At 36.1% G+C, this 14,060-nt stretch overlaps 1 protein-coding gene across 3 annotated transcripts in view; it reads left to right on the forward strand.

Moving 5' to 3' along the window:
* The window catches only part of SPECC1L (sperm antigen with calponin homology and coiled-coil domains 1 like), a 70,594-nt gene that overhangs the window by 27,113 nt on the left and 29,421 nt on the right, over window positions 1-14,060 (forward strand). For all 3 annotated transcript variants that reach the window (XM_082773879.1, XM_082773877.1, XM_082773878.1), the window contains 5 exons: window positions 2,722-2,795; window positions 3,282-3,457; window positions 5,242-5,405; window positions 7,080-7,171; window positions 12,386-12,476. In XM_082773879.1, coding sequence (XP_082630005.1) covers window positions 2,722-2,795; window positions 3,282-3,457; window positions 5,242-5,405; window positions 7,080-7,171; window positions 12,386-12,476 — 597 coding nt within the window. The remainder of the gene's footprint in view (window positions 1-2,721; window positions 2,796-3,281; window positions 3,458-5,241; window positions 5,406-7,079; window positions 7,172-12,385; window positions 12,477-14,060) is intronic.

Consider the following 14,060-nt stretch of genomic DNA (forward strand, 5'->3'; position numbering starts at 1 on the left):
CAAACTGTGATTTAAAATGCAGACAGAATTGAATCCTGCAATAAAACATAAGTAGCTTGCTGATTTGTGTATTTGATATCTTGAGTTATCCTACTTGTTTATCACAACGGCTCCCTTGTTCTTTACTTACCTCCAGACAATAGTTATTTTTCCTTTTATCTCAGTCCTCTTTCTTGTCTCCTTAAAAGGAGGACGCTGGATAATGGTGGAAGGGAAGCACCTGCCCACTGTACTGAAAACTGCAGTGCATACAGGTGTTAGGGGGTTGTGCATATTAGAGAAGAACTAGGGAGGCTGTGAAGATGCACAAAGGATGGATACCATAAAGAAGGTGTGCAGAGGCTGCTGCCTCTCTGCCTGTTCTGACTGATGGAGTTCTCGGGCTGTGACTGGTGGCACAGTGCTAAGAACAGAGCTCAGACTGGTTGGGGTGAAATCACCTATCTCAGTCTTAATTTCTCACTAGGTTTCAAATTCTTGCAGTTGCTAATTGGTAGTTCTGTCCAGTCCTATTTTTTTAATCTCTGATAGATTTGGGGTGGGGGGATGACTGTTTCCAACAACTGCTGTCAAATGCTCTGTATTGTTTATAGTAACTGCAGAATATTCTGGCCATTGTGTTTTACTTCAAAGCATAAATATACTAAAACCTAATGGTGCGTTTCATATCTCACAAAAGCTCAAAACAATGGTATTATATAAGCTTTAACTCTGAATGCAGTTATAGTTTCTGGTTTGTAGCTATTTTTAGGTGAGCTACGGCTTGTTAGCACAGATTTTATTTTTAAAAACATTGAACTACCTGTAAAAAAGAAAATGTTCATGCTCTAGATTTCATTTCAAAGTGCTACTGGAAGCTCTTCAGGTTGTGTTGACTTGCTGTCACTGTTGAAAATTACCTAATTTGCAGTGTGTGTGGTTTTTTTTTGTTTGTTTGTTTTTTAACATTTGTTTAAAGGAAAAAATGCTGTGGAGGGGGAGCAACTTTTGTAAGTTTGACCTAAAGCTGGTATCTAAATGCTGACTCTAGCTCAGCCAAGTTGTATATAAATAGAGAAGCTAAAAATTGGAAAGCTCTGCTTGAATATCATGGTAGCATGAGGTTTGGTTGGCCCGCTCTTGGGCTTGTCTTCAGAACTCAAAGATCAGTTGGATGCGTCTTAAAATGGGCAGCCTTGTAAGAAGGAGATATGTAAAGACATACGTCTAATTTTAGTGTTTCAGCTTTTGCAAGCCTGAGAGGTTATCATGTTATCAGGCCAGCTGAGCTCTGTATCGTTCTTGTAAAGAAATCAACTGTGGCATTTAAAGCCTCTGAAGTTGGGACCATTGAGGCAAAGTTCAATTAGTTCTTCTAATGAAGAAACCAGAAGGAATTCCATCACTGGAAAGTTTAAAATGTTCTTATGAACCTTGTTGAGGTTCTTGATTGTACACATCAGCATAAATCAGTTTGTTGCATTTGATTTGAACAATTGGAAATGCTTGCTGCCTTCCTGTTAGTCTGCAGCAGCTTCATCTTTATTGTTAGGAAAAGCTCTTTGACAGAAGACAAGGAGTACTGAAGTTATGGCTTACTTGGGAAGATACTGGTATTGATGGGTGTTGGCAGAACAATGACTTTGAATAAACCCTGGATTCGGTGCTTTTCCTGAGGCCTGAGAGCCAAGTACGAATACTGGAAAGTGGTTCATCTTGGAAAATCAGACACACACCCAACCTGTGTCAATTGGTCTGTATGTGTTGGGCACGCTTCAATCTTTCTGTGAAAAGATCATTGCTAATACACAATGAAAACATTTGTTCTAAGCAGATCACGAACCTGAACTGAAACCCCCAGTTAATCAGTTGGTCCATCGTTTTTACTTTTTGAAAATAATTGAACTATGCTATGGAAATGAAACACCCTAGAATCCAAGGATCAGTGAAGTGACATGCTAATTAGAAATTTATGCTGTGTTCTTCTTCATTAATTACTTAGCTATAAGAATGGAGTAATCAATCACACTGTCCTTTCGTATTGAATCAAGTAACAAATGAATAATAATTGCAGTTGCCAGTCTGTCAGACGCTGCATTAGGGTTTGGTACTGATCAAGCTGCATTTGCTTCTGTATCGCTGCTGACAGATTTAAGGGCCCATGTCTTTCATAACATGATCTCATTGATTGTTTGTCCCTTTGCTGTAAATATAGCTTGTTTCAACTTCATATAATAGCTTGACAGACAGGAATGTAAGGATTTTATCCCCGTTGAAGGCATAGCAGTGGGTGTTATGTCAGCTGCTTTGTGGCAGAGGAGTAAATTGTGAATCAAAAGGCTTAATGTATCTGCAGCTTGTGGTTGAAGAGGAAAAGCCTCTAGATATCCATAGTTTTAGGATCCTTCCATGTTAACCTACCTACCTTGTATGTACTGGTTTTGTTTGCTGTTTGCTACTGTTTTATCATTTTAATGTTTTGACATGTAGTGAAGAGACTGGGATTTGTATAAAAATCGATGTGGTTTATGCTGTTCCCCTACCTGTCATAGAGCAGTATGTACTTATTGATGACTTCTGTCAAATTGCTTCTGATCATATTTTTCTCCAGATGGCTCTGGTTATAAAAAATATATATATATATATATATATATATATATATTACAGATTGTTTCAGTTACTATTTCTTAAGTAAATAGATCCCTAGATAAGATCTTACATGGAATTTTACTTTCTTTTCAGATACAGTTAAAAAACTTCAGGACCAAAAGCATGACATGGAAAGAGAGATAAAGAATCTTCACAGGAGACTCCGGGTAGGTTAATACCTAAAAACTTGGAATGTCGTAAGACCTGCATGTGAAATTGTCAAAAAGTGGTATGGCTGGATGTAATACCGATACAATTACTTCTGAGGAGAAAGGCATCATAGGGGAATATATTTACTAACCTACAGAGACTAAAAACTAATTTTGAAAAATTGTCTTTTAAGTACGGTATCGGGATTAGGAGAAAATATTTGTAGTGAAGAAAACAAATATGCATTAAACTATGCATGAGAAGACGAAGGAACATTATCTCTGTTTCTAGAAAAGAAATTCATGACCTTTTGAAGTTGTTTCCAGCAAAACTTGATCAATGAAAGTTGTAAGTTATGTTACGCATAATGCCAGAGACGAGTGCCTTTATTAGACCTCTAAGTTGCTTCCTGTAACAGCAGAGGGAAAATATGAGTAATATGGATAACTTCAACTTCACAATTCTTGCTGCAGCTTTCAATGTAAAGTTTGATTTACTTCTAGGAGGAGTCTGCAGAATGGCGTCAGTTCCAAGCCGATCTACAGACTGCAGTGGTTATAGCAAATGATATCAAGTCTGAGGCCCAGGAAGAGATAGGGGACCTAAAGCGTCGATTACATGAAGCTCAGGAAAAAAATGAGAAGCTCACTAAAGAGTTGGAGGAAATAAAGTCACGCAAGTATGCACAAAACAACAGGGATATTGTCTGTTTTGTAGGGGCGTTACAGTTTTGGAAATCCAGTATCTTAACTGTTACTGGGGCTCTGGATGTTTGTAAATTCTGTCACTGTAAAGATGTGTATTTCAACAGGCTGCTTTATGCAGGCTTTCAGGGAGTCAAAATAAGTAAGCTTAGAAGAAAAGTATTTGTTTCTTTATTTTGTATACTATTTATTTAAGAATATTTAGTTTGGCACTTTTGTAAAATCAGGTTGTGATGGAGGATTTTTCCCAGTAACATTTAGACTTGATTTAATTTTCTTCAGCATGAAAAACAAGCAGAGTTAGCTTTTCTGTACCATCATTAATACTTCCCTTTAGTAGCCAGGGCTTTTGGTGTGATGGAAAATACGACTGTAGCTTTACCTGAGAAGAAACCTTCCTCTGCATGCATCTTGTACTGTTTTCTTTCCACTGGTAATTGTTTCTGGAAATAATTAGAGGTGTTTCATATAAAAATTAACTTTTAAAATAAAACATTTCAAATTATGATGCTCGAATTAGGTCATACAATTAGTTAAAAACTGAATCCTATGTCTTTCAGGAGTGTTAGTCATCAGTAACTCCATAGAATAGCAACATCTTGGGCAGCACCATTTTAATCCTGACTTCATTGTCTCTAAATATTGAATAGCTTACAAGTACAGTAATGATGTTTGCAATGTGTATGTGTTGTTTTTTTTTTTTGTTTGAGCTATTTATAGGACACATTATACTTACCTCCAATCCTACTTCCAATGTAGGCTAGGAGAAAAGTGTGGGAAAAACATGATAGGGATAGGGAGAGCAAACTGGTTACACTGAAAGTGGAAAATTATCTGAATGGATGAGTGGTGGTTGTAAGCCTTCTTATCTGAAGTAGGATCATGAAAGTGAGAAGGGTGAACACTAATACATTTTGGCAAGAACTGTAATTATTCAATTACTCCTCGAAAATGAACCTTTGAGGTTACAGTTGCACTTCTGAAGGCTTGCTGACTATAGTCAGTATATTCCTTACTTGTCTACATACACACAGCATTTGACATTTGACTCACTGTAGGCAAAGAACAAGGAGACAATTGAAATAGAAATGGAAAATGATATAATTACTGTATTGGAGGGAAGGTGGTGAGAATGTATATTACAACATCTGAAGCAAAAATCAGACAATGTTTAATTAGTTCAGGCTATAGAAAATAGGTTGCTTCAAACCTATTTTTTTGTCTTGGGAGTGACAATGAATACCATAACCATGATAAGTATTCTGTTCTAAAATTCTAAAGTTTTTGCTTCAAAACAGATTTGGATGCTGCCTAGACATTAATGCTAGAAATATATTATTCTCATCTCCTTACTCTTGATTTAAATTGTTTTCTCTTTGTGCAGGTAGGAAAAAAAATATCTCCCCTCTGAGCTGATTATTTTCATGTGGTAAAATCTTTAAACCTCAGTTTTTCCTTGTATGCATCTATATGTATGTATTTGAGAGGGGAACAGAAATTTAGCCTTAAATAGACTATTGATTTGATAGATTTCTTTGCCTGGTGCTTAAGCTGTCTGGCTGACAAATAGTAAGAACTCTTACATTGGTAATTTAGGGCGATCATCTATTCCTCAATTACAGTGGAAAGAAAAATAGGTTAATGACTGATTTTTTTTGACCATAGATTTTAATTTGACTTCAAATTTGTGTTGATTTTGTAACACTTTGTGTGTTAAGATGTTTTTAAATGCCTTAAACAGGCTGCATATTGATTTCAGGCAGGAAGAGGAACGTGGCCGAGTATACAATTACATGAATGCCGTAGAGAGAGATTTGGCAGCTCTGAGACAGGGAATGGGCCTGAGTCGCAGATCATCCACCTCCTCAGAGCCAACTCCTACTGTAAAAACACTCATCAAGTCATTCGACAGTGCCTCCCAAGGTAATTATCTTCAACCAATGTAGTGTCTGTACTACGTTATGTTTTTTGGGTATTTTGACTTGGGCATTTCTAATGGCTTAGCCAATTCAAAGGTAAGTTGTTTTATTATACCATCATGATTTATAAGTGGTGGCTGAAACAAATCAACCTAAACTTGATTGCACAACAGCTTGTTCACTGTGGTTAAGGGCAAGCATCCTTCTTTGTTTTCTGTTTTTTCTTCACTGCTGCAGTGCCAGTGCTAGATGCTTTGATTGTGCTCCCATATATTAGAAATACATAAACACGCAGTACATAATTGTAGCTGGAATCACAGCTGACTGCAACCTTCCTATTAAGTTGTGTACATGGTGTGCCAAAGTAAGCATTCTAAAAGCAATGGAATGGCTAGAGCCAAGTTTGTTTCTTTTAATAACTTGCGTTTGCATAGACAAAGTGCTAATGAAAGTTAAAAATAAGGTCCAACCAATATCACTATTAGAAGATAGGGGGTATAATTTCTGAAATGAAAGGGATCTCACTGTTGAGACAGTGGAATTCACTGTAATTTTCTGATGGTGAAAAAAAAGATACTATTGTCCTTCTCTGTAGATGAGTAGAATAAGAAAACCAAGTAATTCTTCTGAAATGGGAAACAGGTTTTAGGTTTGATTGCATGTGAGATGTTGTATGGTTTAAAACATTTTCTTCACCAAGTCTTTTGTCCTTGAATTTCACTTATGATAATGTTGCTGTGAGCTTCTGAAGTAAAAAGACCTTGCTGGAAGTAGACTATATTACCAGAGAGATTTACAGTACCTGTATTGTGCATGGCAAATCGATTTTCACACCCTTAAAGACTGAAAATGTAGTATGCTATAGAAGTATCTCTATTATTTGGTGATTCTGTAAATGATTCTATTTCCTTGCATATTTTCTTACTTCATAGGTATTAAGTTTTTGATTTTCCTAGAGTTAACTTAGAAGGTTTTCCAATCTGTTTTGGAATAAGGTTCTATCTTGCCGGAGTTTGGTAAAAGAGTAAATTCCCTCTGCCTTCTTTTTCACCTTTTATTTTAAGCTGGTATCTGTTGTCTTCAGCATTCATACCTAATCATGATGTTAAGGAAGCATATGACTGACTCAGCCAGCTCAGTGTTTATCTGTTTTCATACTTTTCTAATCATAGTATTTGTTTAATTCAAAATTTGGATACTCTTACATAACAGTAGGCCTACATTAGCTATGGACTATGTAGTAGTGATGGCATTGGATTGAAAATGAGAAAGGAGAAGCAGGTGACAGTGGATATCTTTCCTGTCTTACTGTCCCAGGAGCCTGCTACCATCTCTTTAACTATCTGGAAATCAGAGAACTAGCAATGCTATCATTTACATCTGCCAGGGTAATAGTATCCTGCACCTTAGCCGTGTCCACCCTGCAGTAAACTTAAATGTTTTTACCATGGATAATATATTCAAGACAGAAAATGAATGTAATTACAGAGGATTGAACGTGTAGGCAAACTTCTGAATGATTTTGCAGGCAGTTACTAATTGAAATTTTAAAAGATGTGATCTGGTAAAACCAGTAATGTAAAATGCAAGGAGAGTGTTTGCTATATGCAGCCAGTCTCCTTGTTCATTGCAATATGGTGCAGTGCTCACAATGGTTTCCTTTCTGTGTGTCTGCTAGTTCCAAGCCCTGCTGCTGCCACAATTCCTCGCACTCCCCTGAGTCCAAGTCCCATGAAAACGCCCCCAGCTGCTGCTGTCTCCCCTATGCAGGTAGGTGTTTTATAACTGCATTTAATCCTTCTTTGTGAAGAAGAGCACATGAAACTACAGCCACTACTATTGTTTGGCTTTGTGGGGACATAATGATAAAATGCTTCTTCAAGTAAGTAGCTACTAAAATGTTCAGTCTAACAAAAGGGTGCTTCTCCAAGGAAACCTTAGAGAAAATGACACTTAGACAGCTGCATTCGAAATGTAAGAATTCCCTGGTTTTGATACAGATGGAGCCCATGTCTGTTCCTTCCTGATCACTGCACCTAAGGTCCACATAGAAATATCTCCTTAAACTCTTATTTTCTTGTAAGAGGTTATTATAACTTAGGTATGTTTTCTTACATGTCCTGTTTGTATAACATCTGTTTAAGCACTGCAACTGAAGGAAAAGTTACAAAACACACATATACTACATTAGTTCCTTTGGAGTCCTTCATGGAGAACCATATTGTAAATAGAAGATTTGGCATAATTTGGAAATTCTTGTTAAATATTCTCAACCCTTGCTATTCCTGCAGTACTGAGAAGGCTATGAGGAAAACTTTATCTACATTCCTTAGATTTAGACTTGCTGTTTGTCAGTTGTTAGTCCTGTGCCTGGAATGGAAACAGCAGTAATCCCCTTCAGGCAGTGGTCTCAGATCTGTGCAGAATCTGTCAGCAGTCATCAGTATAAATGTATCCCATGTTGCATGGGCTTTTGATATCAGACCTGACCAGAGAAGAATGAAATCATTGTAAATTGATTATCTTTGTTAATTTTGTGCAGACTGAGAGTTTTGTCCAGTTGCTGATTGTACTGTGTATTTTGTGCTGTCCCCTTTGAAGCTTTGTCCATTTATTCATCTGCTACAGGAGTCTAGGTACACTTAAGATTGCATCATCAGTAGTGCTCAGCTTTATAGATCATTGCTGTTTTTATGATCTCACTAGCTGCATGAAGAGAGACTTCAGCAAAAGCAAACAAGCTTAAGGACAAAGATGGGACCAGATTCTCAAAAAAAAAAAAAAAAAAAGTTTTACTCCTTTAACGTCAGTAATTCTCCCCTTGCCTTCATGATAATGCTGGAATGACTTTTTGAGAGCTTCTGCTATTTTCTGCAGTTCAGGCACTCCTGACAACAATTTTCTAAATTATTTAAATATGACATTCTCTGACATGCTTTGTTTCTGTTGATCTGTCTCTATATTTCTGTTTATTTCTGTGCTTTTGTAGGAAGAAGTACACTTAATGTCATGTTCTAAAAGGCTGGACTTTGGCAGTACTTCTGCTTTGGCAGTCAGAGGGCTTCTTGACCAAGCCCAAGGCTTATTTAACTTTATTTAACTGAAAATACTGTAAACTTGATCAGATGTACTGATCTTGTTTTGTTGTACTGTTTGCCAAAATTACTTGAATCTTGAATTCTGGTATAGAACCAAGTCATTAATAGCTGGACACTCATTAGTGGCAAGCATTGACTGAAAGACAAAGGGGAAGGCATGTAAATGAAAATAGCTTCTATTGTCTTCTTTGATGATAGGTGGTTTTCTTGTAAGTTTTTATAATTATGCTGAAAGCAACTGGGATTTATGATCTCTGTTACATAAACTTCATTTAAAGGATGTTTTCTGATAGAGAAGGGGTTCAGGTTCAAAAACAATTTTCATCTTTTCCTTTGCTTCATTTTCATATTACTACTTTGTTTTCTACTGTTGTCTTCTATATTATTTTTTACTTTTTTTCTCTCTTGTAGTTGAAAAGTAGTATTTTTATAAGTAGTTGCAATATGAGTTGATGTAGAGGCTCTCTCATCTTACGGAACACATCTGTGGTTTAAGATCTTGAGTAAAGGTGGAAGAGATGATCTTGGTATGAGTGTTGCCATGCTTATTATCGTTAATGTCAGGTGCTTTTGAATGCAGTCACACAGGAAATATGAAGAAATATGAATACTGAGAAACTCAATTCGTTTTGATATCACGATAAGACGGATTAGCTGTCAAAAAGATTCTCCAAGCACAGCTGCATTGATATGTGGTCTCTGAATAACCTGTATCATTTCATTTTTATATTGGACTGTGACATGAATTTCCTCAATCTACAGAGGTTTTGCTTGATTTGTTTATCTTCACAGTAATGCGTGCATGGATAAGGGGAGGTGTTCTTAAATATATTTTTGCAACTGAAAACAAGCAAAACCCCTTTCTGGCTTTATGTCCAAACCCATAGTGGAGCATAGTGGTTATTTACCATAGCTTAGCAATATTGCAAAACAGTTGGGAAACATTGTATAAGGAGATTGCTTTTCAGAATTTAAAATAACCCTTCAGAGTTTGTCCAAATGCTTAGCGAGAAAGTTTGCGTCTGGTAGTCTGCTAAGAGTGGAGATGCAAAAAGGCATCAAAGCAGATGCCTAGAAAGGAGTGTAAGGACAAGGAGGTGTAACTGCCAACTTCGCCGAGTACTTTTTTTCAGTTTCGTAGTTGGAAGATTCTTGGAATCAGACATGGTTCTGGATTCCCTGCTCATCAGTGAACATCCAGCTTTGCTTTGAGCATACAAACATTCAGGCTCCAAGCAATTCAGTCAGACTTCCACATTGTAACTACGTAATATGCAGAGAGCTGTGTTTGTTTTGGAATTGCCACGTGTAGGTACATTGGCATAAATATCTTACTGAAGTAGGTAAGTACACAGTGAGGTGCAAAGTACCCGTCAGGAATAGGTACCTGGATAGTGGTTGAAGGTCATGTTTCTTTCCACAGCCAACAGCAGATGCAACAATTAAGAGTCAGAGTTAAAATATTTGGAGTTAAAGGGATTAATCCATCCTGTCATAGTTAAAGTGTCAGATGTTTGTTCTTCTCTTTTTTTCTGACCTGTGTCCCTGTTTCTCTTCTGGGGCTGTTACTCATCTTAAAAAAGGAAAAGAAAAAATCTAATGACTAATAGCTAGCTAGCAGGAGCTAAGAATGGCTGTGGGAAAATAACTGTTGATAATCTTAATGTCTTTAATTGTAATTACATTATACAGAGACTACAACGTAAAATCATTTAATTTAACTCCAAACAATTTTCTTTATTGCATCCCATCTAAAGTACTCCTTAAAGGTTCTAACATTTCCTTTTGCCTAGACCTCAGTGTAGGATGAATGGGAACACAGATGGCAAAGCATCATTAGTAATTTCTTTCCCATTGGTAATTTCCATGAGTAGCCTCAAAAGCATATGATTCCTTTAAACTTTTGATCCTCTTTTATGTAGTGTTGAGGAATCTGGACACTGGTGTAAGGGACAAATGGTGTTTAGCAACTGAACAAGTTCGAGTGTATTTCTAGTCAAAGGAAAAAAGCTATATATCAAGAGATTGGTAGCATCCATACTTGCTTCATTACACATCAGATGTGTTTTGTAAATGAAATGAATGGCAAATCTGCAAATTCGGCAGGTCACTCAAGCAGAAATATTCTTAACACTTGTTAAATGTTTCAGGAAAAATTACTGTCCAAGAGACACTTGTGCACTACTACTGTAAAGATACCGCCAAGTGGAACTTGATATGTGAACATACTGGTTGGATCATTTTCCTTGAATTTCCTGAGTCACTACATTATTATTGGTAGCTGTAACAGTAAGATATTTAATAAGGAACTAGTAACAACGAAGTTAAGCCCAGACTGCAGTGTCAACAGGAGCAAAAAGCAGAAAAACAAACAGCTTGTGTTGTAACAAGGAGACAATACTGATACATAGCAAGTTATCAGTTGAGTACCACAGTCGTTTTCTGACGATATCCGTAAAGGATGTTTGTTTTTAAGTGATACCCGGAAGCTGAGAAAGTGATAAAGATATACGGTGATCCAGCAGCGTGCCTGCTCTGTGTACCTTCCTTTCCTGGCAGAGGCTCTATACTGCTCTGCCTTTCTAACAGCAATCCCAGAGCCAGCCGAAATGACAAGTTTTTTTTTCTTTTAACCTCATTGATTATTGTATATGTTTCATTTACTTATATATTGGAAACAAAGGCTCTCATTTTGATATAATCCTTCTTTAATAACAATGAATAAAAATACTAAGAGGGTGAAATGAAATATAAAGGTAATGAAACTTTGGAATAGCAACCCTTATGGGAAGCTGTTGTGGGGAGCACTGTGCAAGGCTCATGGTTACTGTCACTTTTATTTACACGTTTAAGGGAATAATCTGTAGAATACCTCAGGATTTTGATATATAAAGCAATAAAATTCTTCACACTGTGTTTTGTAGTTGGTTCTTGGATGTTGGTAGCTGTTTTCTCCATTTGATTACTAGCACAAAAGCATAATCCTAGTTTGGCCCAAAATGACAAATAAGTAGTCCCGTAATCTTGCCTGTGCTACAGGATGCGACAAAGTATATACTGCAAATTTCTGTTTATCACAGTTTTGGATATGTCTGTCTTGCCTACATGATTTGGCATGAGAAACATCTGAGCTTTGTTATTTTATGAAGATAAGGCTCATTTAACCTTCTCATCTAATCTTGGGCCAGATGGAGAGCTGAAAGTTTTCAGGATAAACACATTACTGGACTTATTATGATTAAATATAGGAATCTAATGTAAAAGGGTGAATAAGGATGTAATGTAACTTGCAGTAGGCTCTTTGAAATCATTTTTTCAAAAGAAAGCAAAACCAAAAAGCACAAAAAATATCTGTTGACAGTCTTAAGTCTTCAGCACTTGGATATAAGTTTCAGGAAGTGTAGGGGTAATTATTGAATTGTGCAGTTTTTATTTGTGTGGCTTTTTGTTTGTGTGATGGAAAAAATGCTATTTTCAGTGTTATCCAGTGGTTATTAAATTATGTGCAAGATGCATCTGTGATCATACACTTGCACTTCAAGCTGCCAGAAGCTATGAATTGCTAAACATTTTACGTAAAATTTGAAAAGACAGTGTTAAGATGATGACTTTTGCAGCTTTCCTAGCAATAGGTAAAGCTGAGGGGAATGATACTTCTCATTCAGAATGAGAGGGAAAGCCTTCATTAAACGGTCCCCAGGGTGAACCATGTCATGAAAAAAATTGAACGAATTTCTAGCAATGGTGTGGACAAATGAAAAATTATATTTTATTTTTTTTCCTGTATGGAAAGAATATTTAGAAATTGTATTTTGTAGAGGTTTTGTTTTGTTCTGCTTGGTTTATATGTAGCAAATTGTCTGACACAAGGATTTTTCTGTTTCAGAGACATTCCATAAGTGGACCGATCTCCACTTCAAAACCCCTTGCTACACTGACAGACAAAAGACCGAGCTATGCTGAAATCCCTGTGCAAGGTATTTATTCAAGTTCATTTAAACTTTTCAGCAATGCTAGTATTTTTTCTGTTGTATGTCATATCCAGATCATTATCATATTAGATGCTTTTTAAGCAAAATATTTTGACTTCTAAATGCAAAGTAAGTGTTTTTATTACTTTTTTCATCACACATGGTGACATATCAAAAAGATGCTTTTTTGAGTTTTCAACAAAAACACAATTATATCCTAGTAAACGGGCATTAATCTGCTTTAATGTGTGTATATAAACTGAGATCACTTGCAAAATCAAGATCTTAGGGATATATCATGCTGCTGCTTTCCAGATTTAAAAAATGCACACCTCTGGGGCTACATTATGTATTGTGGTTTGTGTGTGTGTTTCAAACTTAAACCGGGAGGATAACTGTAATTGTATTGCATGTGAATAACAAAATATAAACTTATTAAGTATTGAATCTTCAGGAGCCAGGTGAAAAATGGAATGGAATTGAGTGTTGATTTATCTGTTTTCCAATATTTCCCTGTTGTGTGAACTTTGTTTTGTCTCTCAAAATGTTCACAATGTGCTCTTCCTGTGAGAGTGAATGGCTATCATATGTTGGGTGTAGCTCTCTGATTTATGCCTGTTTTAGTTTTTTTTTTTTCTGTAGATCTTTCTTAAGATAATACCCATATGACTCCAGACTGAATATTTCCTCTCAGTTTGGTATTCCTGAAGTCTGATGTTTTATAAAGGGTGCTTTTTTTTCTTTTGGTAGCATTTCATAATAGTCCGTACGTGCCAAATTTCCTTCTTGCTTTTGTTGAATGTATATTGAGGTTTTGTTCAGTGCAGCTGGAGTTTTAATTTTAGAAACGTTGATATTTTTAGGAATATTGAAATGCCTTTCCAAGAAGATAGTTTAGGATTCTTTAATTGTTACAGAGTTCATGGGTAGACATAAGCTTAAACACAAAATGATTGACATGCTTTCTGTAATTTCTGTGTTTTCATTACGATTAGTTAAATGCAGGAGCAGGAAAGCATTCTGGTAGAGAATGTCTGACAGAATTCCTGTTTACAAGTGTGTGTGTGTGTGTGCACATATATATATACATATATATATATATATATATATATATATATATATATAAAGCAATGTATGTTCCTTATGTCATGTTTTCAACTAGTGAAGTGGGTTTACCATTTTATTTTGAATACTCGTTCACCTTTTTCATATTTTTGTATTAAAATTGCTGCCTTGTAATTATATCTACAGCAACATGAGTATGTAAACTTTATGCATAAAAGTTTAAAGGTTTTATTTGAAGGAATATTAATTTTAAATGGAAACTAACAAAAATTAGGTTTGGTTAAATGCTACATAAAATTAGTTTTGCTGAAGTTTGATTTCACTCATCGTCAGAAGGCTGAACCAATCTTTCCCTAGGAAAAATGAAGGCACCTTTTTGACCCCAATTCATGGGAAAGTTAGGAAAGCACGTTTGTATTTAAAAAATAAATAAATTACCAAACAGACCAAAAAAGGGAGGGAGGATGACACAGAACCAATCTGCTTAACCACTCCAAACTGTGAATGGCATATCAGACATTTTTT

The sequence above is a fragment of the Aythya marila genome (assembly GCF_965140915.1).
Source record: "Aythya marila genome assembly, chromosome: 17".
NCBI lineage: Eukaryota > Metazoa > Chordata > Aves > Anseriformes > Anatidae > Aythya > Aythya marila.